Raw genomic sequence first — 27,205 nt, 5'->3', positions numbered from 1 at the left:
CAGCCTCGATGAGCGCTCGTTAAGGTTGAAATCCACCAAGTCAATTTGGGTTCATGGAGCAGACCCAGATGCAGGCTATGCACTTGGGAGAATCTTGTGGCATCGATCGCCGGTTCTCCAGAGGGTTTCTTCTCCGTCGGCCTGGGTCGTCGATGATCTCCCGACCCCAGTACCCGGGCCACCCTCGTCGTCTTCTCGTCGTGGCCGAGCCTTGTTTGGCTGAACACCGACCACGTTGTCCTTTTACCGAAACCGTCCGTCTTTAAAAAAAAACGAAAACGTTTTCATCGATCTGCCGAAGTGGAAGAGGCGCCGATCCGGGCACCGTCCGCCCTTCGTTCGTTCCTCGTAGAAGAAAGTTCTTGAAGAAATGGAAGCCTGAAGTCGCCCAACAAGAAGCCGTGGCAGCGAAGAAGAAGTTGTTCAAGTAACCCGGAGTCCGAAGTTTTTTTAGATGGACTTTCAATCCATAGTTATACTCTTTTGGGACAGTCTTATCTCCCGCCAAATCATAGTCCTGTCTTTGTATTAATTTTGGCGGGCAGAAATCTCTGCAGGGGCGCTTTGTCTTGTAACGGAGCCGGTGATAACTTAAACTGGCCTTCCTGGCCGATAATGTCTTTCAATGTCTTTTGCATTGTCACCGTGGCTCGGTTCGCATATTGATCGGTCCGGACATTTTCCTTGATGGCTGCTAAACGGTTTTTCCTTTGTACGATAAATGGGTATAAGTGTTTTTACATTGTCCGCCCATATCTTGATGGGCCCCATCCTGTACTTATAATCCATTGAATATGTATGCTGTTGCTCTGAGTTTCGGTTCCCAGAGACTGGCTTTCGTGGGCTCACTGTCTTCAATCCACAAGCCTGTCTGGCTTGCAGTAACAGAAATAAAATGGTTCATAAACTGATCACGGGGCCTGGCGGCCATTTTGTATGCCCTTTTATCAAAGGTTTTTCTGTGCAAGCTTACTTTGGTCAATAAACAGTCTTATTTTATCCAGTTTTCTTGTGTGATTTTTGCTGAAAATTGCGAATCTTACAACCTGGTGGATAACCTTAATCATAACATCCCAGATTACTATAGTGGCCATTAGCGGTTTCTATGTTCTTCACAAGCCATCTGATGCCTGCCCTGTTTAAGTGTAGGCCATGCTTCAGTTTCTTTTTATTCCAAAACAATCCCAATTATTAGTGAACTCCATTTTGTTACTCTTGCTAACCTATTCAGTTTTCCTGTTAACCTAAACATCAGGTTAGTTTGCCTAGCACTAGTGCTTTCTAATCTTGGAAGGCTAATTATGATATACAGTAGTTTTTCAAGTCAATCTTATAGAAAAAAATTTATCTTTCGTGCATTTCAAACATGGCAGTAGATGTTTTAGAAGAATGTCTGGGATTTCGTAGAAGGAGCTGTGAATCGTCCAATCTTGGTATCTCGATCCACATGTGGCATTTTGTTGTTGTGAATTTATTGGTATTTCCAATAACGCACTGACAGGCAAAATCTGCCGACGGATGCCACGAAAAGATAAACATTTTCTGTACAAAGTGATGTTCACAGGATAGGCGGGAAAGACAAGGCTATTGTTAAAAAGGTGACTTTCCCTTCCCCGCCCCCCTTGCTCCAAGGCAGTCCTATAATTAAACTAGAAAATGGTGGAAATTCACAGCAAGTCAGTTGGCTCTGAAAGAGAAAGACAGGTGAATAGTTCAGTTAGAAGAGTTCATTAGAACATGAAAAATGGCTTTTTGGATGAAGTATTAGGGAGAATTTTATGTATAAGTCAAATCATATCATTGAAATAATTACTGATAAGTATTTAATTTTACTTGTACTTTGGTAGTAACATTCAGTACTCACATTGTTTTTATTGTGTGTTGTACATGCGCGCTGATTGCTTCTATTCCCTGTCTACAGTAAAAATTGAAGAAGAAATAGCAAAAGCAACAGAACGTAAGTTCAATCTAAGGAAGAAAGAATTTAATCAGAGATTACTTTACTTGCACTTTCATGACAGTTTTCAGCACCTTCAACACTCAGATTGATTTTATTGTGATTGGTTCATGCTGACTGATTGCTTTTATTCTCTGTCTACAGTGCCAAGTCAAGTAGCAACACCAGAAGCTGGTAAGTTCCATCTAGAGTGAGGGAAACAGTTCAGCCAGAGTGGTAAAGATGAATGTGGGCCCATTAAAGGCAGATGCAGGTGAGACTATGATGCATCATAAGGAAATGGCAGATTTGTTAAGTGACTACGAGTAGTACGAGGAAACCTAACAATAAGTCAGGGGGAGGCATTTAGTAGATTTAATGTCACTCCATTATTTAAAAAGTGAGGGAGGAAGAAACTAGGTAATTACAAACCTGTCATTTAACAACAGTTTATGGGGAAGTTACTGGAATCTATTATCAGAGACAGTAGAGTAACTGAGCACTTGCACTTGGTCAAGTATAAGCTGATTAAAGAATGTCAGCATGGATTTGTGATTAATCTAGTTGAATTTTTTGAGGAGGTCACTAACATGGTGGATAAGGGAGTATCTAGGGATGTTGCCTATATGAAAGTCCAGAAGGCATTTGATAAGGCTCCGCACAACAGATTATTTGCAAAAATGAAAGCACATGCAATTGGAGGCAACCTTCTGACATGGGGCAGTAATTGGATGGGAGGTAGGAGACAGAAAGTAAGTTTAAAGGGTTCATTCTCTGATTGGTCAAATGTGACAAGTAGTGTTCCCCAAGGTTCTGTACTGGGTCCTCAACTTTTCACCATATATTAATGTGTTGGATGAAGGATTGGAGAGTTGTATATAAAAGTTTACAGATGACAAAGCAGATGGGGCCTCAGTTTAACGCTTCATCCGTTAGGAAGCATAGTAATTTGTGTAGATTTGAGCAGGAAGTTACAAAGGGACACAAAACAGATGGGGGCTAAATTCCTTAGCACCCACAACCAGGTGCCATTCCGGAGGTACCCATCAATGACGCGCCAAAATGGAGAGGCTCGAGGACCCAATTAAATTTCACATTGAAATGAGGATTCTGTGGTTGGTTCAGGTGGCCGCCAAGGCTACTTAAAAAAGGCCCCTACAAATTTAGCAGTGACCCTAATGATCGTTGAGATCAGGCCCAGAATTCTGCAGCGCAAAATTGGTTATTATTGTGCCTGTTTTGGGTGCGATAATGTTGAATTTAGATTGCATTATACAAATAGGCAAAACTATGACAGATGTAGTTCAATGTGGGGAAGTGCGAGGTGGATCTGAGAAGGACGAATTAAACTATTTTCTTAATGTTGAGAGACTTGAAACTGTGGAGGAGCAAAGGTGTCCATGCACACAAATTACTAAAAGCTAGTGCACAGGTACTAAGAGAAATCAAAAAATCTAATGGAATATTTGCCTTTATCTCAAGGAGGTTGGAATTCAAAAATGAGGAAGTGACTATTCAGTTGTACAGAGCTTGGTAAGACCCTGTTTGGAGTACTGCGTTAATATTTGGACACCGAACCTCAGGAAAGATATATTGGCCTTGGAGGACAGGTTGCACAAACTTGGCTTGTATTCCCCTGAGCTTAGAAAGTTGAGGGGTGAGGGGTGATCTAATCGAGATGCTTAAAATGATAAAGTATTTCCAATGATGGAGGAATCAAGAACAAGGAAGCATAATCTTCAAATTAGAGCTACACCAATTAGGCCAGTAAATCAGGAAGCATTTTTTCACAAAAAGAGTAGTGGAAATCCGGAACTCTCTCCCCAAAAGCCTATGGGTGCTGGGTCAGTTGAAATTTTCAAGACCGAGATTGATAGATTTTAGTTGGGTAAGGATATCAAGGGATATGAAGCAAAGACAGATAAATGGAATTGAGGTACAATTCAGCCATTATCTAATTGAATGGCGGAACAGGCTTGAGGGGCTGAATGGCCCACCCTTGTTCCTATGTTCCTTTCTTACCTTACTTGCACTATTCCACACTTCCATACTTTCAGTGCTCAGGTTGTTTTCATTGTGTGTGGTTCATGCTGGCTGATAGAGGTTCCTTGTACCTTGATAGTATAGTGCAAACCAGTTTTAGTACTCAAACCAGTTTTAGTACTCAAACCAGTTTTAGTACTCAAACCAGTTTTAGTACTCATTGGTTACAATAGGCATTCAATTGCAGGGGGCAAAATTTAAACATCAAAACTGCATTGTATTTTGACAGCCACTTAGAGTGCTCACTACAAGTTGGCTATAAAGGCTCAAAATTGAATTGGAGCTTGTAGCTGCAAAGTTTTTAAATTATTTCCCTTTTATCCACATTTTAATATCCTGTCTGCTTTGGAGATGAGCCAAGTTGCATGGCACCTTTGATAAACCATGACAGTCAGAAACATTGTGCTGCCCGGTCCGTCTCCATGGCAACTGCTGTAAACTGTATAGTTGCGCTATTGTGAAAAGGATGTAGAGAAAATGGATACAGTTTAAAATTTTACAGCCATAGGTTCCAGTTGCCCTTGGAAATACAATATCATCTTGTTCAGAGGGCTATTAGCCTATTTTCACTATTTTTCAAATTGTGTACTATATCTAAGTTGCACTGTAACATTCAATATTTTCAGTACTCAGGTTAGCTTTATTGTGCATGGTTAATATTGATTTATTGCTCTGTTCTCTCTTGTAGTGCAAGCTGAAGGAGCAGTGGGAGGTGGTAAGTTGAAAATTTGCAAATGACATTTTGGTTGATGCTTTAAAAATGTAATACAAAATATTAACTTCCCCAATAACATAATTAGCAAAGACATAAAGGCATTGCCTTAGGGGCCAAAAGAGCCTATGTCTGATTCCTATATATGCTGATATAGTTGCTCGTTGGCTGCTATTGCCTCAAAACCAGAAGGCTAAAGAAGTGATGCTATCCATTGTCCCTTGTTGGGAAACTGCAATGTGTGACTATTGCGGAGGACAAATCGGGTTTAGCTGTAATGCCTTGCATATATCAGCTGTGGCTCTGTTAGCACTCTCGTCTCTCAGTCAGAAGGTTGTGGGTTCAAGTCCCACTCCAGAGATTTGAGCACAAAATCTAGACACTCCAGTGCAGTACGGAGGGAGTGTCGTTTTTCGGATGAAGCGTTAAACTGAGGCCCCATCTGCTTTCTCAGGTGGACGTAAAAGATTCCAGGGCAGGGGAGTTCTCCCTGGTGTCCTGGCCAATATTTATTCCTCAACTAAAACTGATTATCTGGTTATTATCACATTGCTGTGCACAAATTGGCTGCTGCATTTCCTACATTACAACAGTGACTACAATTCAAAAGTACTTCATTGGCTGTAAAGCGCTTTGGGACATCCTTAGGTTGTGAAAGGTGTTATATAAAGGCAAGTCTTTCTGTCTTTATGATAGAATAAAACCATCGTGGGAAGCACCATCACTACAAAAGCTCCAGTAGTTTAAAGAGAAACGCCACCATCACCTTCTCGGGGCAACCAGGCATAAGCAACAATTGCAGCCTTGCCAGTATCGCCCACATCCCGAGAACAAAGCTGAAAAATGGCCATTTGGGCAAGGTGTCAGAGTTGTTAACATCTGTACAATTGTAGCCCAGTATAAGTCAATACCTTCAGGAAATATGGGAAGAAAATTACTTTATGTTCTGTCAGGATTCAAAACTTTTTGTACTGATCTTTTCTGTTACTTATTAGCAGTGACTGCGAGTTGTAGTGAAACAACCCTGGCTGACAAACGTAAGTTTAGAAATGAGGATACTTTGAAAGACATAAATACTGCCATTAAATCGCAGCAAGAATATTTCATACGTTACTGCTACACAATAATAATATTCACACAGGTATTTAAAATAGAGCAAGGTATGTTGAGACATCACTGGACCCCTTACCTAATCTCCAGCTCCCCCTGGTTACTATGTTTAAATCATTTCTCCACAAGAACATGCTTGATCAGCAACCAGTGTTTTCCACAGTACAGTCTCTCCAATTAATCCCAAGAGTCGAGGGGATAGAATTTCCACAGGGATTCTCTAAATCTGCCAGTGTAACTTATACCTCAGTGGAAGGGTGGCAGAAACCGCAGAGCTAAAGAGTAAAAGGCTGTTTACGTCATTTCACTAGGGTTTCTGGCAAAGTTGCAGTCGGAGATCGGGAGAAACCCCGGCAGAAATTGTAGTTAAATACAGCCTGAATCCAGATTCGGGGCTTGACCTGATACCAGAACAAAGCAGAGGACACCCTGGAGAGTGGGTTGTCACTCTGTTTCACTTTGGACTACGTTTGGCCGCTAACACCTAACTTGCATTGCAAAGGTTTAACATTGGAGCTTCACTCTGATACAACCTATTTAGGCAGAAGACTGTAATGCATATAACTTACTCCAGATACACCGGCCCTGAAGTTCCCTGCAGGGTGGGGGGGTTCTTTCAGTCTCCCACCGTAACATTGGTGGGAGACTAGTGGAGTTCCCACAAAAATGGTGGTTACCCACCATTTTATTTTTGAGGTTTGCTGATGTCCCATTGGGGTATAGCAAGGTACTGGTAGAAACCGCACGGAATTTCAGGGTCGCCACGCCCTGTTGATCTGCCAGCCAAATCCAATGCATCAGGAAATCCTTTATGCCTTTAACTCTTTTAAAAAATAATTCTGCAGGTACTTTAGGTATCTTGGGTCTGCCATCACACTTATCACTAAAAATTGTAGCACCATGTGGTTCAAACATACTGTGGCCTAGAAATTGGGGCGCAGTCCTAGTGCAGCACACGTGCCTAATGAGTCTGGCATCAGGATCACGGTAAATTAGTCCGCCAGCCTCATTTGCTTATTACCGGCAAGCTGCAGGCATCAGTCATGGCCCCAGAGGCAGCTCGCTGGTCATGGGAGCACTGTGGTCAAGGTCATTAGGAAAGTCAAGGAGGGAGGCAATCGGGAAGGGGGAAAGTAATGGCCGGCTTTATATTGTGGACCCGGGAGGACCACTCTTCTCCACAATAAGATAAGTAAAACGTACCTCTCTGGTGGCAACCCCAGCGACCCCTTTAATCACTGATGGCTTGACTGCAAAGCACCTTAAGCAGCTTAGCACAGCATGCACGGCTCATCTTGCTGTCATGCACAATCCAATTTTGTAAAGGAGGCCTCAAATAGCCATTCAGCCCCCCTAGTTGCATATGCAAAGTGCCTAACATCTATTTATGGCACGTGTCCTGGATGCCCATGGAGGAGCCCCTACCAATATGGCAGATGATGCACTTCCGGCGTGGAATGAGCGTGTGCACGCCACTTGCCACATTGGATCCTTAAGTGCCTGTTTTACACCTGTTTAACGGGAGCAGCACAATTCAATTTCTAGGCCATGATTTATGAGAAAGCGATTTTGTAAGCAACAATGAAAAATTAGAAGGCAAGCAGGACACACCTGCACTGATGATCCTTTCATGATTCTCAAACTGGTGAGTATTAAAAATAGTGAAAAATTCAGTAATCCAGTGTGGATTAGATAGAGGCTGGAGTTGACAGAGAAAATCGCTCTATGCCAACGGTGTGAAAGTTGTTTTTACTGACGAGGCCCCATAAGTGGTGATAAGCATAGTACTGGTGCAGCGTCAGCATATTTTTGGTTGGGGAAGACAATCACCTTCAATGCAAAGAAAACAGAAAACCTGGCAACATATGACAGACAATGCCAATGTTGTCTCCGTGCTTGTCAAGGAGTGCAGCAGGAATACAGCTTATCACAATAGTACTGTAATATTATTGTAATGTAGCAGCACACATCACATGTGGCTGCGAAGGAGCGTAGCAGTTTTAAAACATATATGCAGAATATATCATAAAAATAGTTAGCAAGGCTTAGCAAGAAAGGTATTAGAAGTGAAATAGCAAAGTTTTGTAAATTACATTATACTTGCCATGGTGGGAAGAAAAGCTACTGCACGAAGATGTTTTTATGGCCCAAAACATTATAGGGAAGATATTCCTAGGCACACTGCATTATCTGGCCAAAGTGAGTATGGAGAAATTAGACGGTTCGGCGAACACACATGTGAAGGAATATACCCAATTTTCCTTCCATGAATTTGATTGGAGTTGTTTCTGCATCCCAGTATGATCTTAGATAAGTAATGGTTGTTGGCTAGGGAAAGGGAGTGATGGTATAATTTCAGGGTTCTAGCCTGAGCTGTCACTGGACTGCCATGGCCAGATGAATCCCAAGTGTGTTCAATCTTACTGCTTGCCAATTTGAGGTTGTTGTTATATCGGGGAGTGGCTTCGGTAAAGAATGTATGGGATCCGAGAGTGATGAGAACATTCTCCTCTCATTCTCTCCTCATCGCTTGCTCCATTGCAATTTACCCACCAGTGGCTGCTATGCCAATACATTGTCTTACTGCTGTGATTCTCCTTCATTATAGTCATAATGATGGGACAAAAAGACTCATGTTGCATTGAGGCTTTATCTAGACAGGTCAGTGATTGGCATCGAATAGCATGGAAGTAACGGGAGTTGCCACTCACGAGCAAGGCCACCTCCTTCCACTCCCCTTAGATTATGTCCTTCTTGGGCCTCCTTCCCTTAGGGCTAAAAGTTGGGTCCTCCTTTGCTTGATTTCAGATAGCAACACCTCAACTGAAGAGTCTTTAATATTGTGAGCTTGGTACTCTGAAGACCTGGCTGAGACATTGCTGTGAGTCACATTGTTATAGACACAAATGACTGTCTTTGCCCTTTCAGCTGCTACAGCAGCACTGGATTTTCCTCCCTTCAGAGGCTGACTATCGAGGTTGCTAATGGTGCCAGATGCCTCCAATGAATATGAAATGAGGACACACTGAGGAAAATTGGGTTGATTCTCAACAATGTAATACTGATGGGTACAGTAGTTGTAGTGGTTATGTTACTTGACGAGTAATCCAGAGGCTTGGGCAAATAGTCTAGAGAACTTGAGTTCAAATCCTACAAGGGTAGTTTGAGAATTTGAATTCAGTTTAAAAAATGAGTACATAACATAAGAACCTAAGAAATAGGAGCAGGAGTAGGCCATTTAGCCCTTTAAGCCTGCTCCACCATTCAATAAGATCATGGCTCATCTTCTACCTCATCTCCACTTTCCTGAACTATCCCCATATTCCTTTAATATTCAAAAATCTATCGATCTCTGTCTTGAATAGACTCAACGACTGAGCATCCACAGCCCTCTGGGGTAGAGAATTCCAAAGATTCACCACCCTCTGAGTGAAGAAATTTCTCCTCATCTCAGTCCTAAATGGCCAACCCCTTATTCTGAGGTTGTGACCCCTGGTTCTAGACTCCCCAGCCAGGGGAAACATACTCCCTGCATCTACCCTGCTAAGCCCTGTAAAAATTTTGTATATTTCAATGAGACACCTCTCCTAAACTCTAGAGAATATAGGCCTAGTCTACTCAATCTGTTCTCATAGGACAATCCCCCCATCCCAGGAACCAGTCTGGTGAACTTTCATTGCACTCCCTCTATGGCAAGAAAATCCTCCTCAGGTAAGGAGACCAAAACTGTACACAATATTCCAGGTGTGGTCTCACCTGGACTCTATATAATTGCATTCTATATAATTGCATCTATATACTTGCAGGCAGCGCAAGGAGCGCACGTCAACCCAAGCACCCCACCCACCCGCCCCTTCAACCACCGTCTGCCCCACCTGTGACAGAGACTGTAGGTCCCGCATCAGTCACCTGCGAACTCATTTTTAATGTGGAAGCAAGTCATCCTCAGTTCCGAGGGAACTGCCTAAGAGAGATATAATTGCAGTAAGACGTCTTTACTCTTACACTTAAATTCTTGTAATAAAGGCCAACATACCATTTGCTTTCCTAATTGCTTGCTGTACCTGCATGTTAATTTTCAGTGATTCGTGTACAAGGACACCCAGGTCCCTCTGAACACAAACACACTTCCCAATCTCTCACCATTTAAAAAATACTCTGCTTTTCTGCTTTTTCCTACCAAAGTGGATAACTTCAGATTTCTCCACATTATATTCCATTTGCCATGTTCTTGCCCACTCACTTAGCCTGTCTATATCCCCTTGAAGCCTCCTTGCATCCTCCTCACAACTTACATTCCCACCCAGCTTTGTATCATCAACAAACTTGGATTCATTACATTTGGTCCCCTCATCCAAATCATTGAGGTAAATTGTGAATAGCTGAGGCCCAAGCACCGATCCTTGCGGTACCCCATTAATTACAGCCTGCCAACCCGAAAGTGACCCATTTATTCCTACTCTCTGTTTTCTGTCCGTTAACCAATCCTCAGTCCATGCTAGTATATTACTCCCAATCCCATGAGCCCTAATTTTGTTTAATAACCTCTTGTGTGGCACCTTATCGAATGCCTTCTGAAAATGCAAATAATCCACATCCACTGGTTCCCCCTTATCTATTCTGCTCGTTACAATCTCAAAAAACTCCACGATTTCCCTTTCATAAATCCTTGTTGACTCGGCCCAATCCTATTATTATTTTGTAAGTGCCCTGTTACCACATCCTTAACAATAGATTCTAGCACTATCCCTGCTACTGATGTCATCTAACTGGTCTGTAGTTCCCCGTTTTCTCTCTCCCTCCTTTCTTAAATAGTGGGGTTACATTTGCTACCTTCTAATCCGCAGGAACCGTTCTAGAATCTGTTGAATTGTTGTAAAAATCCAACTCTCCATTCGGAAAGGAAAGCTGCTGTCCTTACCCAGTCTAGCTATATGTGACTCCAGTCCCACACAAATGTGGTTGACTCTTAATCATGGAATGATACAGCACAGAAGGATGCCATTTGGCCCATCGTGCCTGTGCCTGCTCTTTGAAATTAGTCCCACTTCCCTGCTCTTTCCTAATAGCCCTAAAAAAAATTCTCCTTTAAGTATTTATCCAATTCCTTTTGAAAGTTATTATTGAATCTGCTTCCACCGCCCTTTCAGCAGTACATTTCAAATTATAACAACTCGCTGCATAAAAAAATGTTTCCTCATATCGCTTCTGGTTCTTTTGCCATTCACCTTAAATCTGTGTCCTCTGGTTGCTGACCCTTCCGTCACTGGAAAGAGTTTCTCCTTATTTACTCTATCAAAACCCTTTATGATTTTGAACACCTCTATCAAATCTCCCCTTAACCTTCTCCGCTCGAAGGAGAACAACCCCAGCTTCTCTAGTCTCTTTATGTAATTGAGTCTTTAATCCCTGATACCATGCTAGGAAATCTCCTCTGCACCCTCGCTAAGGCTTTGACATCCTTCCTAAAGTGTGGTGCCCAGAATTGAACGCAGTATTTTATAAAGGTTTAGCATAACTTCTGTGCTTTTGTACTCTATGGCCAGAATTTTCACAGGTAAGAACGGGTGGGTTGGAGGGATGGGGGAAAATGAAAGTTATAAAAATGTAAAACCCGACCCCAACCAGCCTCCACTTTCACCTTTCACTCAGGCGGGACATGGGGGTGGGGCTCGGAATTCCCGGTGGCTGCAACGAGGTGGCTTCAGCATCGGGGAGCAATCCTTGTGGGCCAGGAAAAGCAGGAGTGCTTCTGAGTATTTATCCAATTCCTTTTGAAAGTTATTATTGAATCTGCTTCCACCAGCAGCCTGCACCCCCCAGGGTTGGGGATCGGACCCACCCCAAGGATCGGACGCTCCCCCACCCTGTGCCTGGAACGCCCCTCCCCGGGATCACGACCGCCCCCCCCACCCCACTGGGGATTACAGCTCCCCCCTCAACCCGGAGTCGGGGATCAGACCCCCCCACTGCTTCGAAACGTCCCCCAACCATCCTGGGCCCAGCACTTACCTGGTCCTGCGGTGTCTTGGTCCGCACTAGATTCGTAGAGTTATACAGCACAGAAAGATGCCCTTCGGCCGATCATGTCCGCGCCGGCCATCAAGTCCTGTCTATTCTAATCCCATTTTCCAGCACTTGGTCTGTAGCCTTGTATGCTATGGCGTTTCAAGTGCTCATCTAAATGCTTCTTGAATGTTGTGAGGGTTCCTGCCTCTACCACCCTTTCAGGCAGTGAGTTCCAGATTCCAACCACCGTCTGGGTGAAAAAGTTTTTCCTCAAATCCCCTCTAAACCTCCTGCCCCTTACTTTGAAACTATGCCCCCTGGTTATTGACCCCTCTACTAAGGGGAAAAGTTCCTTTCTATCTACCCTATCTATGCCCCTCATAATTTTGTACACCTGAATCAGGTCCCCCCTCAGCCTTCTCTGCTCTAAGGAAAACAACCCCAGCCTGTCCAGTCTCTCTTCATAGCTGAAGCGCTCCAGCCCAGGTAACATCCTGGTGAATCTCCTCTGCACCCTCTCCAACGCAATCACATCCTTCCTATAGTGTGGCGACCAGAACTGCACACAGTATTCCAGCTGTGGCCTAACTAGCATTTTGTACAGCTCCATCATAACCTCCCTGCTCTTATATTCTATGCCTCGGTTAATGAAGGCAAATATCCCATATGCCCTTTTAACCACCTTATCTACCTGTTTTGCTGCCTTCAGGGATCTACGTACATGCACACCAAGGTCTCTCTGATCCTCTGTCCTTCCTAGGGTCCTACCATTCATTGTGTATTCCCTTGCCTTGTTAGTCCTCCCAAAATGCATCACCTCACACTTTTCAGGGTTAAATTCCATTTGCCACTGTTCTGCCCATCTGACCAACCCGTCTATATCGTCCTGTAGCCTGAGGCTTCCCTCCTTGCTATTTACCACTCCACAAATTTTCGTGTCATCTGCGAACTTACTGATCATACCTCCTACTTTCATATCTAAATCATTAATGTACACCACAAACAGCAAAGAACCCAGCACCGATCCCTGCGGTATACCACTGGACACAGACTTCCAGTCACAAAAACAACCTTCAACCATCACCCTCTGCCTCCTGCCACTAAGCCAATTTTGGATTCAATGTGCCAAATTGCCCTAGATCCCATGGGCTCTTACCTTCTTGACCAGTCTCCCATGCGGGACTTTGTTAAAAGCCTTACTGAAGTCCATGTAGACTACATCAACTGCACTACCCTCATCTACACACCTAGTCACCCCCTCGAAAAATTCAATCAAATGAGTTAGACATGATCTCCCCCTAACAAAGCCATGCTGACTATCCTTGATTAATCCTTGCCCCTCCAAGTGGAGACTAATTCTGTCCCTCATAATTTTTTCCAATAATTTCCCTACAACTGATGTTAGGCTCACTGGCCTGTAATTCCCTGGTTTATCCATACTACCCTTCTTGAATAATGTTACTACGTTGGCTGTCCTCCAGTCCTCTGGCACCTCCCCTGTGGCCAGAGAGGTTCTGAAAATTTGTGTCAGAGCCCCTGCAATCTCCTCCCTTGCCTCACACAGCAGCCTGGGATACATCTCGTCTGGGCCTAGGGATTTATCCACTTTTAAGCCCGCTAAAACTGCTAGTACCTCCTCCCTCTCAATACTAATTTTTTCAAGTATATCACAACCCCCCTGCCTGATTTCTATGCCTACATGGTCCTTCTCCATAGTGAACACAGATGCAAAATATTCATTTAAAACCTCACCTACATCTTCCGGCTCTACACACAGATTGCCACTTTGGTCCCTAATGGGCCCTACTCTTTCCCTGGTTATCCTCTTGCCCTTAATATACTTATAAAACACCTTGGGATTTTCCTTTATTTTGCCTGCCAGTGTTTTTTCATGCCCCTTCTTCGCTCTCCTAATTTCTTTTTTAAGTACCCACCTGCACTTTCTATACTCTAGGGCTTACACTGTTTTTAGTCCTTTGTATCTGCCAAAAGCCTCCCTTTTTATCCTAATCCATCCTTGTATATCCCTTGACATCCAGGGTTCCCTGGATTTGTTGGTCCCACCCTTGACCTTTACGGGAACATGTTGGCGTTGTACTCTCTCTATTTCCTTTCTGAAAGACTCCCACTGCTGATGTGGATTTTCCTACAAGTAGCTGATCCCAGTCCACTTTGGCCAGATCCTGCCTTATCATATTAAAATTGGCCTTCCCCCAATTTAGAACCTTTATTTCCGGTCTATCTTTGTCCTTTTCCATGACTACCTTAAATCTCACCGAATTATGGTCACTGTCACCAAAATGCTCTCCTATTGACACTTCTATTACTTGCCCGGCTACATTCCCTAGAATTAGGTCCAGTACTGCCGCCTCTCTTGTAGGACTTTCTACATGCTAGCTCAAAAAGCTCTCCTGGATGCACTTTAAGAATTCCGCACCCTCTAAGCCTTTCACACTCTGACTATCCCAGTTAATATTGGGGAAGTTGAAATCCCCTACTATTATTACCCTATTATTTCTACACTTCTCTGAGATTTGCCTACATATCTGTTCCTCTATTTCCCCCTGACTGTTTGGGGGCCTATAGTACACTCGCAGCAAAGTGCTTGCCCCCTTTTTGTTTTTAAGTTCTACCCATATGGTCTCATTAGAGGAACCTGCTAAGATATCATCCCTCCTTACAGCAGTAATTGACTCCTTGATTAATATTGCGACACCCTCTCCTCTTTTACTCCCCCCTCTGTCTCGCCTGAAGATTCTATACCCCGAAATATTGAGCTGCCAGTCCTGCCCCTCCTTCAACCATGTCTCTGTGATAGCAACAATATCATACTCCCATGTGTTCATCAACACCTTCAATTCATCTGCCTTATTCGCAAGACTCCTTGCATTAAAATAAATGCCATCCAGCCTTGCCATACTCCCTTGTGCCGTTACATATTTGCTCTGCCTTCCAGGCTGACTTGGTTTTTCCTCTATATTTGGCTGTGCATCACCCTCTACTATAGCTCCACTCTGTATCCCATCCCCCTGCCAAGTTAGTTTAAACCCCCCTGAACAGTACTAGAAAACCTCCCCATAAGGATGTTGGTCCCATTCCGCTTCAGGTGCAACCCGTCCAACTTATACAGGTCCCACCTTCCCCAGAAGCAGACCCAGTGATCCAGGAAACTAAAGCCCTCCCTCCTGCACCAACTCTTTAGCCACGCATTCATCTGCTCTATCCTCCTATTCCTATACTCACTAGCACATGGCACCGGGAGTAATCCAGAGATTACAACCTTTGAGGTCCTGCTTTTTAATCTGCTACCTAGCTCCCTAAATTCTTGTTGCAGGACCTCATCCCTCTTTCTACTTATGTCGTTGGTACCAATGTGAACCACGACCTCTGACTGTTCGCCCTCCCCCTTCAGAATGCCCTGCAGCCGTTCAGTGACATCCTTGACCCTGGTACCAGGGAGGCAACATACCATCCTGGAGTCACGTCTGCAGCCACAGAAATGTCTATCTGTTCCCCTTACGATAGAATCCTCTATCACTATTGCTCTCCCACTCTTTTACCTCCCCTCCTGTGCAGCTGAGCCACTCGTAGTGCCACAGACTTGGCTCTTGCTGCATTTCCCTGAGAAACCATCTCCCCCATCAGTATCCAAAACGGAAAATCTGTTGGGAGAGGGAGATGGACCCAGTGGACTCCTGCACTACCTTCCTAGTTCTTTTACTCTGTGGCAGTCACCCATTCCCTTTCTGCCTGTGCACTCTTTACCTGTGGTGTGACCACCTCGTTAAACGTGCTATCCACGAAGATCTCAGCTTCGCGGATGCTCCACAGTGACTCCAGCCGCAGCTTCAGCTCCGAAACGCAGATTTTGAGTAGCTGCAGCTGGAGACACTTGCTGCACATGTATTCGCCCTGGGCACCGAAAGTGTCCCTGACTTCCCACATAGCACAGGAGGAGCACTCCACGCTGCCGAGCTGCCCTGCCATGTCCTACCCTTAATTTACTCCGTTTACTTCCTTTAAATTAAAGAATATTAAATACACTAGGGACCTTACTTCCCTTTAAACACTGCTTACTCTAAACTAGAGACCTTACTTTTACTTTAACGACTGGACTGTAGAATACTCACCAGGTCCTACTTACCAATCAGCTGCTTCCCTGGTTGTGACGTCACTTTAGCGGTTTGGCATTTGTTGTTGTTTGACTGCTCCCGCCCTTGGACTCTTTCCTGCAGCCCTGTGACGTCACTCCTTGATTTTGCTGTTCTTTTGTAATTCGCCGGATTTGTATCTGCCTCCTCGCTGCTGCCGACTCCTTGCAGTTCCGTGCTGTCCTCGGTCTCCCGCTGTATTTATGCCTCCTCGCTGTGCCGACTCCTTGCAGTTCCGTGCTGTCCTTAGCCTCTCGCTGTATTTATGCCTCCTCGCTGCTGCTGACTCCTCGTAGACTCCTGTCAATCAGGCTGACTTCCGGGTGGGGAACACGTCCTTCATGTCGCACGCACGCTGTGGAGTTAAAAGTGGGGGTGGGGGGTGTGCTTTTGATGGACCTGTGGGAGAGTAAAGAGATGAGTTAGATCTGCCATATGAAGAATGGGTAGACATATTATGTACCTGATCACCATTCAGTGGCTGATGACATCAGTCCCCATATGAGTGACTCATAAGAACGTAAGAAATAGGAGCAGGAGTAGGCCATTTGGCCCTTTGAGCCTGCTCCGCCATTCAGTAAGATCATGGCTGATCTGATCTGGGGCTCAGCTCCATTTCCCTGCCAGCTTCCTTATTGATCAAAGATCTGTCTATCTCCACCTTAAATATATTCAATGACCCAGCCTCCACAGCTCTCTGGGGCAGAGAATTCCACAGATTTATGACCCTCTGAGAGAAGAAATTCCTCCTCATCTCAGTTTTAAATGGGCAACTCCTTATTCTGAAATTATGCCCCCTAGCTCTAGATTCCCCCATGAGGGGAAACATCTTCTCTGCATCTACCTTGTCGAGCCCCCTCAGTATCTTATATGTTTCAATAAGATCACCTCTCATTCTTCTAAACTCCAATGAGTATCGACCCAACCTGCTCAACTTTTCTTCATAAGTCAACCCCTTCATCTCAGGAATCAACCTCGTGAACCTTCTCTGAACTGCCTCCTGTTAAGTCTGTGTGTTCTAGTTGTATTTAAGATTAATTACTGACACAGACTACAAGAATAACGTTTCAACAGGTCTTTACTAGTTGGAGGTCAGGGCTATACTAACAGCAATATCACTACACAGTACTTATATACCGGTGGTCACCACCGGTATTACGTATACAGCAGCCAGAGAAAGTAGTACATCTCTTAAGGTGGAACAGGTTACATACACCACACCTCCAATGCAAGTATATCCCTCCTTACAAAAGGAGACCAAAACTGAACGCAGTACTCCAGGTGTTGTCTTACTAATACCCTGTACAGTTGTAGCAGGACTTTCCTGCTTTTATACTCCAACTCCCTTGCAATAAAGGCCAACATTCCATTTGCCTTCCTAATAACTTGCTGTACCTGCATGCTAACTTTTTGTGTTTCATGCACAACGACCCCCAGGTCCCTCTGTACGGCAGCATTTTGTAATCTCTCGCCATTTAAATAATAATTTGCTTTTATATTTTTTTACCAAAGTGGATAACCTCACACTTTTCCACATTATACTCCATCTGCCAAATGTTTGCCCACTCACTTAGCCAGTCTATAACCGTTTGCAGATTCTTTGTGTCCTCTTCACAACTTGCTTACCCACCTATCTTTGTATCATCAGCAAGTTTGGCTACATTACACTCGGTCCCTTCATCCAAGTCATTAATATAGATTGTAAATAGCTGAGGCCCCAGCACTAATCCCTGTGGCACCCCACTAGTTACTATTTGCCAACCGGAAAATGACCCATTTATCCCGACTCTCTGTTTTCTGTTAGCCAATCCTCTATCCATATTAATATATTACCCCCAACCCCATGAGTTCTTATCTTGTGTAGTAACCTTTTATGTGGCACCTTATCTAATGCCTTCTGGAAATCCAAATACACCACATCCACTGGTTCGCCTTTATCCACCCTGCTCATTACATTCATAGAAACATAGAAGATAGGAGCAGGAGTAGGCCATTCGGCCCCTCGAGCCTGCTCCGCCATTCAATGAGATCATGGCTGATCATCCAAATTCAGTACCCTATCCCTGCCTTCTCCCCATATCCCTTGATCCCTTTAGCCTTAAGAAATATATCCAACTCCTTCTTGAATATATTTAATGAACTGGCCTCCACCGCCCTCTCTGGCAGAGAATTCCACAGGTTCACCACTCTCATGGGTGAAGAAATTCCTCCTCATCTCAGTCCTAAATGGCTTACCCCTTATCCTTAGACTATGACCCCTGGTTCTGGACTCCCCTGCCATCGGAAACATCCTTCCTGCATCTAGTCTGTCCAGACCTGACAGAATTTTATAGGTTTCGATGAGATCCCCTCTCAATCTTCTAAACTCCAGTGAGTATAAGCCCAATCGACACAATCTCTCCTCATACGTCATTCCTGCCATCCCAGGTATCAGCCTGGTGAATCTTCGCTGCACTCTTTCCATGGCAAGAACGTCCTTCCTCAGGTAAGGCGACCAAAACTGCACACAATACTCAAGGTGTGGTCTCACAAAGGCCCCGTACAATTGCAGCAAGACATCCTTGTTCCTGTACTCGAACCCTCTTGCTACATTTGTTGGTGAAAAATAAATTCACTCGAGTCTGTCTTAAAGAACGTTCTGGGAGAAGGTCATAGACCCCGCTGTCTAGTGACACCCTTCTCGTTCTCTCTTGGTTGGTACAGCTTTTTATTCTATTTTCATCCAATCACATTGTATTACAATAATCACCTGATCACATTGTATTACAATAATCACCTGATCACATATTGCTTATTTATTCTTTTCAGTATTAGTAAAGGTTAGTTACATCTTACTATGCCTTTGGTCACAGGTCAAATTCCCATGACCCCTATATTCTGCTGTGTCTACAATTTTTAGCTAAAGCAGCACATTTCTTATCGCTTACTCAGAACACATTCTGTCTTGTCCCACAGCTGCGTCTTATCTTGGTTTTGCAAAGCTTCCTTTGTGCGAGACTAGCGAGAGTAGCACTTTTCCAATCTGTACTGTCTTATCTTTGTTTTTCACGTAAGAAAGTTGTTAGTATGAGACTCCTTATCGCTACCTGGTTCCTTTTGGTTCATCTTCACATAACCCCACTCCTTTGTTCTGATTTTAATTTTGCTGGCATCACTTAATTAGTGGTCACCTCGGCTGTCTGAATTCAGAGAGGGTTCATTTTAACCCCTTCACTACGAAGGCCAACATACCATTTGCCTTCCTAACCGCCTGCTGCACCTGCATGCTTACCTTCAGCGACTGGTGCACAAGAACACCCAGGTCTCTTTGCACTTCCCCTTCTCCCAGCCTATTACCATTCAAATAATAATCTGCCTTCCTGTTTTAGCCACCAAAGTGGATAACCTCACATTTATCCACATTATAGTGCATTTGCCATGTTTCTGCCCAATCACCCAACCTGTCCAAATCGTACTGGAGTTTCACAACATCCTCCTCACAGCATACCCTCCCACCCAGCTTTGTGTCGTCTGCAAATTTGGAGATATTACATCCAATTCCCTCGTCCAGATCATTAATATATATTGTGAACAGCTGGGGTCCTAGGACCGATCCTTGTGGTACCCCACTAGTCACTGCCTGCCACTCGGAAAACGACCCGTTTATTCCAACTCTTTGTTTTCTATCCGCCAACCAGTTCTCTATCCAAGTCAATACCTTGCCCCCAATCCCATGTGCCTTAATTTTGCACGCTAATCTCTTATGCGGGACCTTATCGAAAGCCTTCTGAAAGTCCAAATACACCACATCCACTGGTTCTCCCTTATCTATTTTACCAGTTACATCCTCAAAAAATTCCAGTAGATTAGTCAAGCACAATTTACCTTTTGTAAATCCATGTTGACTTTGTCCGATCCTGTCACTGCTTTCCAAGTGCTCTGCTATTACATCTTTTATAATGGACTCTAGCATTTTCCCCACTACCGATGTCAGGTTTATTCCCCACTTTTTCTCTACCACCTTTTTTGAATAGTGGGGTAACATTAGCTACCCTCCAATCTATGGGTACTGTTCCAGAGTCTATCGAGTTCTGGAAGATGACCAGCAATGCACCTACTATTTCTAGGGCCACTTCCTTAAGTACCCTGGGATGTAGACCATCAGGCCCTGAGGATTTATCAGTCTTCAGTCCCATCAATTTTCCTAACACCATTTCCCTACAAATACTGATTTCTTTCAGTTCCACCCTTTCATCAGACCCTATGTTCCCCGGCATCTCTGGGAGGTTATTTGTGTCCTCCTTTGTGAAGACAGAACCAAAATATGTATTTAGTTGGTCAGCCATTTCTTTGTTCCCCATTATAAATTCCCCTGATTTTGACTGCAAGGGACCTACGCTTGACTTCACCAATCTTTTTCTCTTCACATATCTATAAAAGCTTTTACAGTCAGTTTTTATGTTCCCTGCTAGCTTACTCTCATATTCTATTTTCCCCTTCTTAATTAATCCCTTTGTCCTCCTTTGTTGACTCCTAAACTGCTCCCAATCCTCAGGATTATTGCTTTTTCTGGCCAATTTATATGTCCTCTCCTTGAATCTTATGCTATCCCTAATTTCCCTTGTTAGCCACGGTTGAGTCACCTTTTTTGTTTTATTTTTATGCGAAACTGGGATGAACAAATTCTGTAGTTCATCCATTCGGTCTTTGAATGTTTGCCATTGCCTATCCACCGTCAACCCTTTGAGTGATATTCCCTAATCAATCCTACCCAACTCGCGCCTCAGACCATCGTAGTTTCCTTTATTTAAATTTAGGACCCTAGTCTCTGAGTCAACTACTTCATTCTCCATCTTAATGAAGAACTCGATCATATTATGATCGCTCTGACCCAAGGGGCCTCGTACAACAAGATTGCTAATTAATCCTTTCTCGTTACATAATACCCAGCCTAAGATGGCCTGATCTCTGGTTGGTTCCTCGACATATTGGTCCAGGAAACCATCCCGTAAACACTCCTCCTCCACAGTATTGTTACTAATTTGGTTAGCCCAATCTATATGTAGCTTAAAGTCACCCATGATGACTGCTGTGCCCTTATTGCACGCTTCTTTAATTTCCCTTTTATTGCCATCCCCAACCTCCGCCTTACTGTTTGGAGGTCTATATACCACTGCCACTAACGTTTTCTGCCCCTTAGTATTTCTCAATTCTACCCATACAGATTCCACATCATCAGAGCTAATATCCTTCCTTACAATTGTGTTAATCCCTTCTTTAACCAGTAATGCTACCCCACCTCCCTTTCCTTTTTGCCTATCTTTCCTGAATATCGAATACCCCTGGATGCTGAGTTCCCAGCCTTGGCCATCCTTGAGCCACGTTTCCGTAATCCCAACCAAATCATATTCGTTTACCTCTATTTGCGCAGCCAATTCATCCACCTTATTACGAATGCTCCTCGCGTTAAGACACAAAGGGGGAAAAATTGGGTGAGTAGCGCCAGCTGTTAGCACCTAAAGAGGTAGTCAGTGGCTGTAGCGCCACTGGCTGCGCCTCCCGCAATATTCAGCAGGGGCGCTAATGGTGGCGTTAGCCATTTGCGCTGCGCCGCCACCGATGACGTCATCAGTGTGCGCAGCACCCCATTCGCGCCCCGTTCGCGATATTTGGTAGCGAACGCCGCAGTTGTGCTGTTCGCTACCCGCGCCCGGTTCACGGGGCCTTGCTGTGCCGGCAGCAGCGCAAGTTAAGGTGGAGGTGCGGGGCGGCCACTTTATTTCGGCGGCCACCTGCCAGCACCTCCATCCCCGGCCTCCTGACCGCCCCCGCCCCCCCCCCCCCCACCGCGGCATTGCCGGCTGTTTCCCGAGAGCCCGGCACTTCTCCTTGGTGCCGGGCTCGTTTGCCGGCACTCACGAGCGGGGATTGCGCTGTTGCAGGCCCCTCCCCCTTAACAATGGGAGGAAGGCCTGCAGTACCGCAGCGTGCTGTGCCGCAGCGTGTGGCGCTGCGGCACGTTGCGCTGCGATATTCAGTTTCAGCGCCCTAAGAGGGACCCGGAGCGCCTTGAGCCTTGCCCCGTCTCCCTCTAGGGGCAATGAAACTGAATATCTGATGATCACTAAAGCCTCGAATGCTGCGCTAAATCCTGTGCTCAGGCGACTTTGGTGCCACTTTGGCGCCCCAACCCAATTTCTAGGCCAAAGCCTTCAGGCTTGTTTTTTTAACGCTCTTAGACCTATTAGAAGTATTATTTACTGTGGCCATGTTTGATTTAAACCGTTGATTTCTCTGACTTCCACTTTTGTTTTTCTCCTCCCTATCTTTTGCTTTTATCCTTGTTTCCCTTTCCTCTGTTGTTAGTTGGTATGATTGCATTAGAATGAGGCTGAGTGTGAGGGGTGGCTTGTAAGATGGGGATGTGATGATGGAGATAGAGAGAGAGGGATGGGTGGACGTGCAAGGTATGTTGGTGTGAGTAAGAATGTGCAGGAGTAGGGTTGGGAAGGCAGATGGGGATGTGAATGGGCACAGCAGGATGAAGTTGAGTGTGGCTTTGTAGTCACCTTTCCAGATCTAATGAGATAATTGAAACGTTTGCGGCACTGCACCCAGGTCCTCCTGAACACATCCCTGATGTTGACCTCTTCTGCAATTTGGAGCCAGGCTCTTTTTGTCTCCTGAGGAGGTCTCTTCTGCCCATTGGAAGGGAAGAGGACCTCCCTGCATGCTCCGACTCCCTCCAGGATATGGAGGGGGTCATCAGAGAACCTGGATGTGCAGCCCTCTGCCTCTGTGCAGCCCTCTGCCTCTGTGCAGCCATCTCTCCAACTATTTGGAGCAATGAAAACTTCTAGTGTGCTGCCTGCTGCACACTCCTAGATGAACCTTCAAATGCAATATGGCCATGGCTCCTTTAAATATACCGGCTGAAAATGCGTCATGGATGATGTCATCAGACCCACACTATTTAATTGGGCTGGGTAACATGCAGGGCGGACTTAATAGGACCCATTATTGCAAAGTTGTTTTCTGCAGTGGGATGGAATCAGCAACAGGGTCGCAATCCGCCATGCTGACCACTCGCACCTGACCTGCCCAGTACATATAATTTCGGCCATTGTTTTTGGTTCTCACCATAAACTCCGTTCCCTAGCCACCGACTCCATCCCTCTCCTTGACCACTGTCTGAGTCCAAACCAGGCTGTTCACAACCTTGGCATCTTATTTGATCCCATATCCTCTCCTTCATCAAAACCGTCTACTTCCTCCCTGTAATATCACCCGTCTCCGCCCCTGCCACAGCTCATCTGTTGCTGAAACCCTCATCTATTCTTCTGTTATCTCTAGTCCTGACTATTCCGATGCTATCCTGGCCAGCCTCTCATCTTTCACCCTCCGTAAACTTGAGCTCACCCAAAACTCTGCTCCCCATGTCCTGCACACCAAGTCCCGTTCAGCCATGCTACATATGCTCCCGATCCAGCAACGTCGCGATTTTAAAATTCTCATTTTTGTTTTCCAAATCCCTCCATAGCCTCTCCCCTTCCTTTCTCTGCAACCTCCTGCAGCCCCAGAATCCTCTGAGAACTCTTTATTTCTCCAATTCTGGCCTCTTGACTTCATTCACCCCTCCATTGGCAGCTATGCCTTCAGCTGCCTAGGCCCAATCCTCTGAAATTCCCTCCCTAAACCTCTCTGCCTCTTGATTCTCTCTCCTCCTTGAAAGCGCTCCTTAAAATCTACCTCTTTGATCACTTCTCCTAACATCTCACGTCAGAGTTTGTCTGAAAATGCTCCTGTGAAGCGGCTTAGAACATTTTACTACGTTAAAGGCTCTATATAAATGCAAGTTGTTGTTGTTTAAACCTTTTCCAATTTTCTGCATGATTTCAATGTTAATATCTTTCACTTGGCTGTAGGAGTGGGCCTTTGGCGTAGCGGTAGCATCCCCGCCGCTGGGCCAGAAGGTGTAGGGTTTCGAACCCTGCTCCAGACAGTCCCGGCAAGTGGAGTCAGAGCTCCAGCTCTAAATTCTGGTTTGACATCCAGCGGGATACTTGCGTCCGTGGGTGTGGGTGGCCCCCCCTCGTATGGGTTGTGGGAGCCCGTAAAACCCTCCCGCCATAGGACTAACCACCCTAATGGCTGGTATGAAGATGGTTACGGTCACGGAAGGAGCGTTAACGCGGCCAGAAATCCTTCCACCACTTCATACAGTTCCCCAAAGGGAACAGTGTGAAGACACGTACGACGACGACTTGGCTGTATAAGGCTTTTCTTTGTTTAGTTACTGACAGTGATACTTCACTTCCACTTTCCTTCTTTAATTCTGCTCTTCTGACAGCATGCATTGTCCTTATGTAATTTTGCTGGGATTCCTAATGTTTCAGCATCAGGCAATAAATGAAAAATGACTAGACTTATTACAAGTTGAAAATCACCCACATTCAGCAGCTCACTGATTACAAACTGCTATAAGATGTCACTGTAGATCAGGGATACGCACAGAAAATTCAGGGCAAATAGCAGGTTAGTCAGCATCTGTAAAGACAAAAAAACAGTTTATTGATTTTCAGATCTCCAGAATTTGTAGCTTCTTAATTTTTTTTTTACCATAGATCTGTTCCCTTCTTTGGATGGTAATGTGTTACCGTCCAATGCTGGCTGTGACTGTGGTTTGTTATGTAGTCAATAGCTTTAGTGACTTATACCTTCCTATAAAAGTCAGCATAGAGTGAACCTGGACACAAAAAGTATGGGATATATGGATGATTACAAAACATTACTGTCTTGATTTAACAGCTCAGGACGAGAAGGGATTTGGTGCTGCAGTGCTCACAATGATATGATGTTGTTTTTATGTTACGTTGTCATTTATATTAATTGTGGTTGAAAATAATTTCACTCAACTTATCGCTAGCTTAAAACTCAACCTTGTAGATTGATTGTACTTATAAGCATGTTAGACAGGTAATTGAAGGAAAAGGGAAGAAAGGGATATGGGAACAGGGCGGGCACATGGGATTAGGACTACTACTCACATAGAGGGTAAACACCAACAAGAACTGGTTCAGCTAAAGAGCCTGGGCACAAAATTTGGATCGTTAACACCCGTTATTTGGGCACTACGAGTGCCCATAGAGCTCCAAAATGGAGTCTGTGGTGGGCGCCCATACTTGTGGCACGAATCGCACTGGACGCTATATTGGCGAGGGCGTTAGCGCGCATGCAGTGAACGTCCACCGGAGGTATGCAGAGCAGACAGATCATGATGTCAATCAGTGTGCAACACTGATTTGACGCCAGCGGTGCCATTTTGGAGCTCAATGCTCCAATCGATGCCCTCTCTTAACCTCGCACAGCTGAAGATGTGTTCAGCACAAGCTTCTGCACAAACCATTTGCTACCAGACATGAGTGTACCTGTAGGAATTCCTCTTGGAATTCAGCATGACTTGGAGAATGAACAGAGGCCATGCACCGCAGGACAAGCTGCTAGAAGAGTGAGGAGGGGGAGAAAGACTCTCAGCAGGAGGCCATATCCGCCCAGGGTGTTCAGGGAACAATTCTCCTACTTGAACCTCAGTGAGGAACATTTTTCAACAGTTCATGCCATTTAGTAATGTTTCATTCAGATTTATGCTTTAATAATAGCAATATTTAAATGATTGCAGTATTTTAGAATTTTCTTTAATATGCAAGGTTTGTACTGAGACCTTTGTTCTCTGTTGACAGAGGTGGCTCTGAAAGAACTTCAGGAGCAACTTGGTAAGTTGAAAGATAACCTGAAAAGGAATTCATTTTAAAATGATAGGGTTTCACTGCAATAGCCTAGTTCAAACCTTGTATATTAAGTAAAAGTCTGAGTACTGTTGTTCTCTGTCAACAGAAAGGTTGCAGCATGGTGAAGTTTCAGAAGAAGAAAAGGGTAAGCTTTGGAAGTGGAAAAAGTTGATGCAGGAGCAAGAGATTGAAGATAACCAGGAAGGACCATTTGGTCCATGTGGCTGGTACACGTGGTTTGAAAGACATGTGACCTGTTTTATAATATGTTATCATAAAGTGACCCAGTGGTACAGAGCATCGCTGCTCTGGAACATTGTGGAATTGAGTAGATGGATCCTGTAAATAAAGATGCCACCAGATATGGATTGGGACAGGACTTCTACACGCCACCCGCCATGACCGTAATCTGGATCTCTGGATTGGGGGGTCATTAAACATGCAGGGTAGGCTCCCAGCGGGGTCTCCACTAACTGAGGGAGCCCACCACTGTCAACCAGCATAATTTGGTGAGCTGCAGTTGGACACCTGCTGCAGTGCCAGGAGGAGGAGAAGGCACTGATAAAGGGGAAGAAGTGCCTGAAGATTTGTATTTGAAATTTTTATTAAGACCTCGGGAATGAGTTGAGGTCAATACAAAATACGTGATTGGGCAGTAGGGAGGGAGAGGTGGCAACGACTGGGCCCTCTCCTTTCAACAAGTCGATCAGAGGGATTCTTGCCACTGCTGCAGTTAGTATTGGCACCCTGGAGTTAGCAAAGCTGCAGAGGGAAGGCAGGCAAATATACTGGCTTTCCTAGCCCCGTGTCCCGTCGTTATCTATACAGGAAACTTTCTGGTATCCGGCACGGACAGGACCGACCTGGTGCCGGTCCATCAACAATGCCGGATAACCGAACACTATAGTAAAAGATACGGAGCTCAGAGCTCCGTATAAAGCAACAAACCCTGTTGCACAGCTTCAAAACAATCGGCACAAGTTGCAAGCGTCTCTGTAGCTTAGTAACAGCTTCAGCTACATGCTTGCACAGCCACGAATGGAGTAAAAAAAGTAATTAAAAGTAAAAAAAGTTATCTGAACCGACTCCTAAATTTTGCTGGTGGATAGAGCGTTCCAGTTATTTAGTGGCCGGTTAATCAAAAGTTTCCTGTATTTGGCAGAGTGGTCAATAGTCAGATAGCTGAGATTCTTGTTGCGGGGGAGGGAAATTTCTCGTGGTAGTTTTAGGGGGGAGGGAAATCCAGGAATAGGCCGCCCTGCACCATTCTTGCTCTAAATCCACCACGATACCACTTGATTTTGGACAGTATAGTGGAGGAGAATTTAGGTCCAAAGCGAGCATTATGTGAATATCATTGAGGAGATCTGAGGCTGGTCTTTATATGAATTATAGTCATGTCACAAATTAATCTTGCAACAGAAAAAAATATAACTGCTGCACTTTTGCAAAAAATGTAGAGTGGAATTCTAATCTG

The 27,205-nt window shown here is 44.7% G+C and overlaps 1 protein-coding gene across 5 annotated transcripts in view; it reads left to right on the top strand.

The window, feature by feature from the left end:
* Positions 1-27,205, top strand: part of LOC147116898 (uncharacterized) — a 347,723-nt gene that overhangs the window by 203,603 nt on the left and 116,915 nt on the right. For 2 of the 5 annotated variants that reach the window (XM_085987340.1, XM_085987339.1), the window contains 6 exons: positions 1,922-1,957; positions 2,102-2,131; positions 4,668-4,694; positions 5,687-5,728; positions 25,681-25,713; positions 25,835-25,873. In XM_085987340.1, the coding sequence (XP_085843466.1) occupies positions 1,922-1,957; positions 2,102-2,131; positions 4,668-4,694; positions 5,687-5,728; positions 25,681-25,713; positions 25,835-25,873 (207 nt within the window). The remainder of the gene's footprint in view (positions 1-1,921; positions 1,958-2,101; positions 2,132-4,667; positions 4,695-5,686; positions 5,729-25,680; positions 25,714-25,834; positions 25,874-27,205) is intronic. The other 3 variants (XM_085987341.1, XM_085987342.1, XM_085987343.1) reach the window with 3 other exon arrangements.

This window comes from Somniosus microcephalus, chromosome 5, assembly GCF_052327205.1.
Source record: "Somniosus microcephalus isolate GS21.2 chromosome 5, FLI_Smic_1.0, whole genome shotgun sequence".
Lineage (NCBI taxonomy): Eukaryota > Metazoa > Chordata > Chondrichthyes > Squaliformes > Somniosidae > Somniosus > Somniosus microcephalus.
Note: the sequence above shows the minus strand (reverse complement) of the source record. Positions and strands in the feature narration are given on the sequence as shown.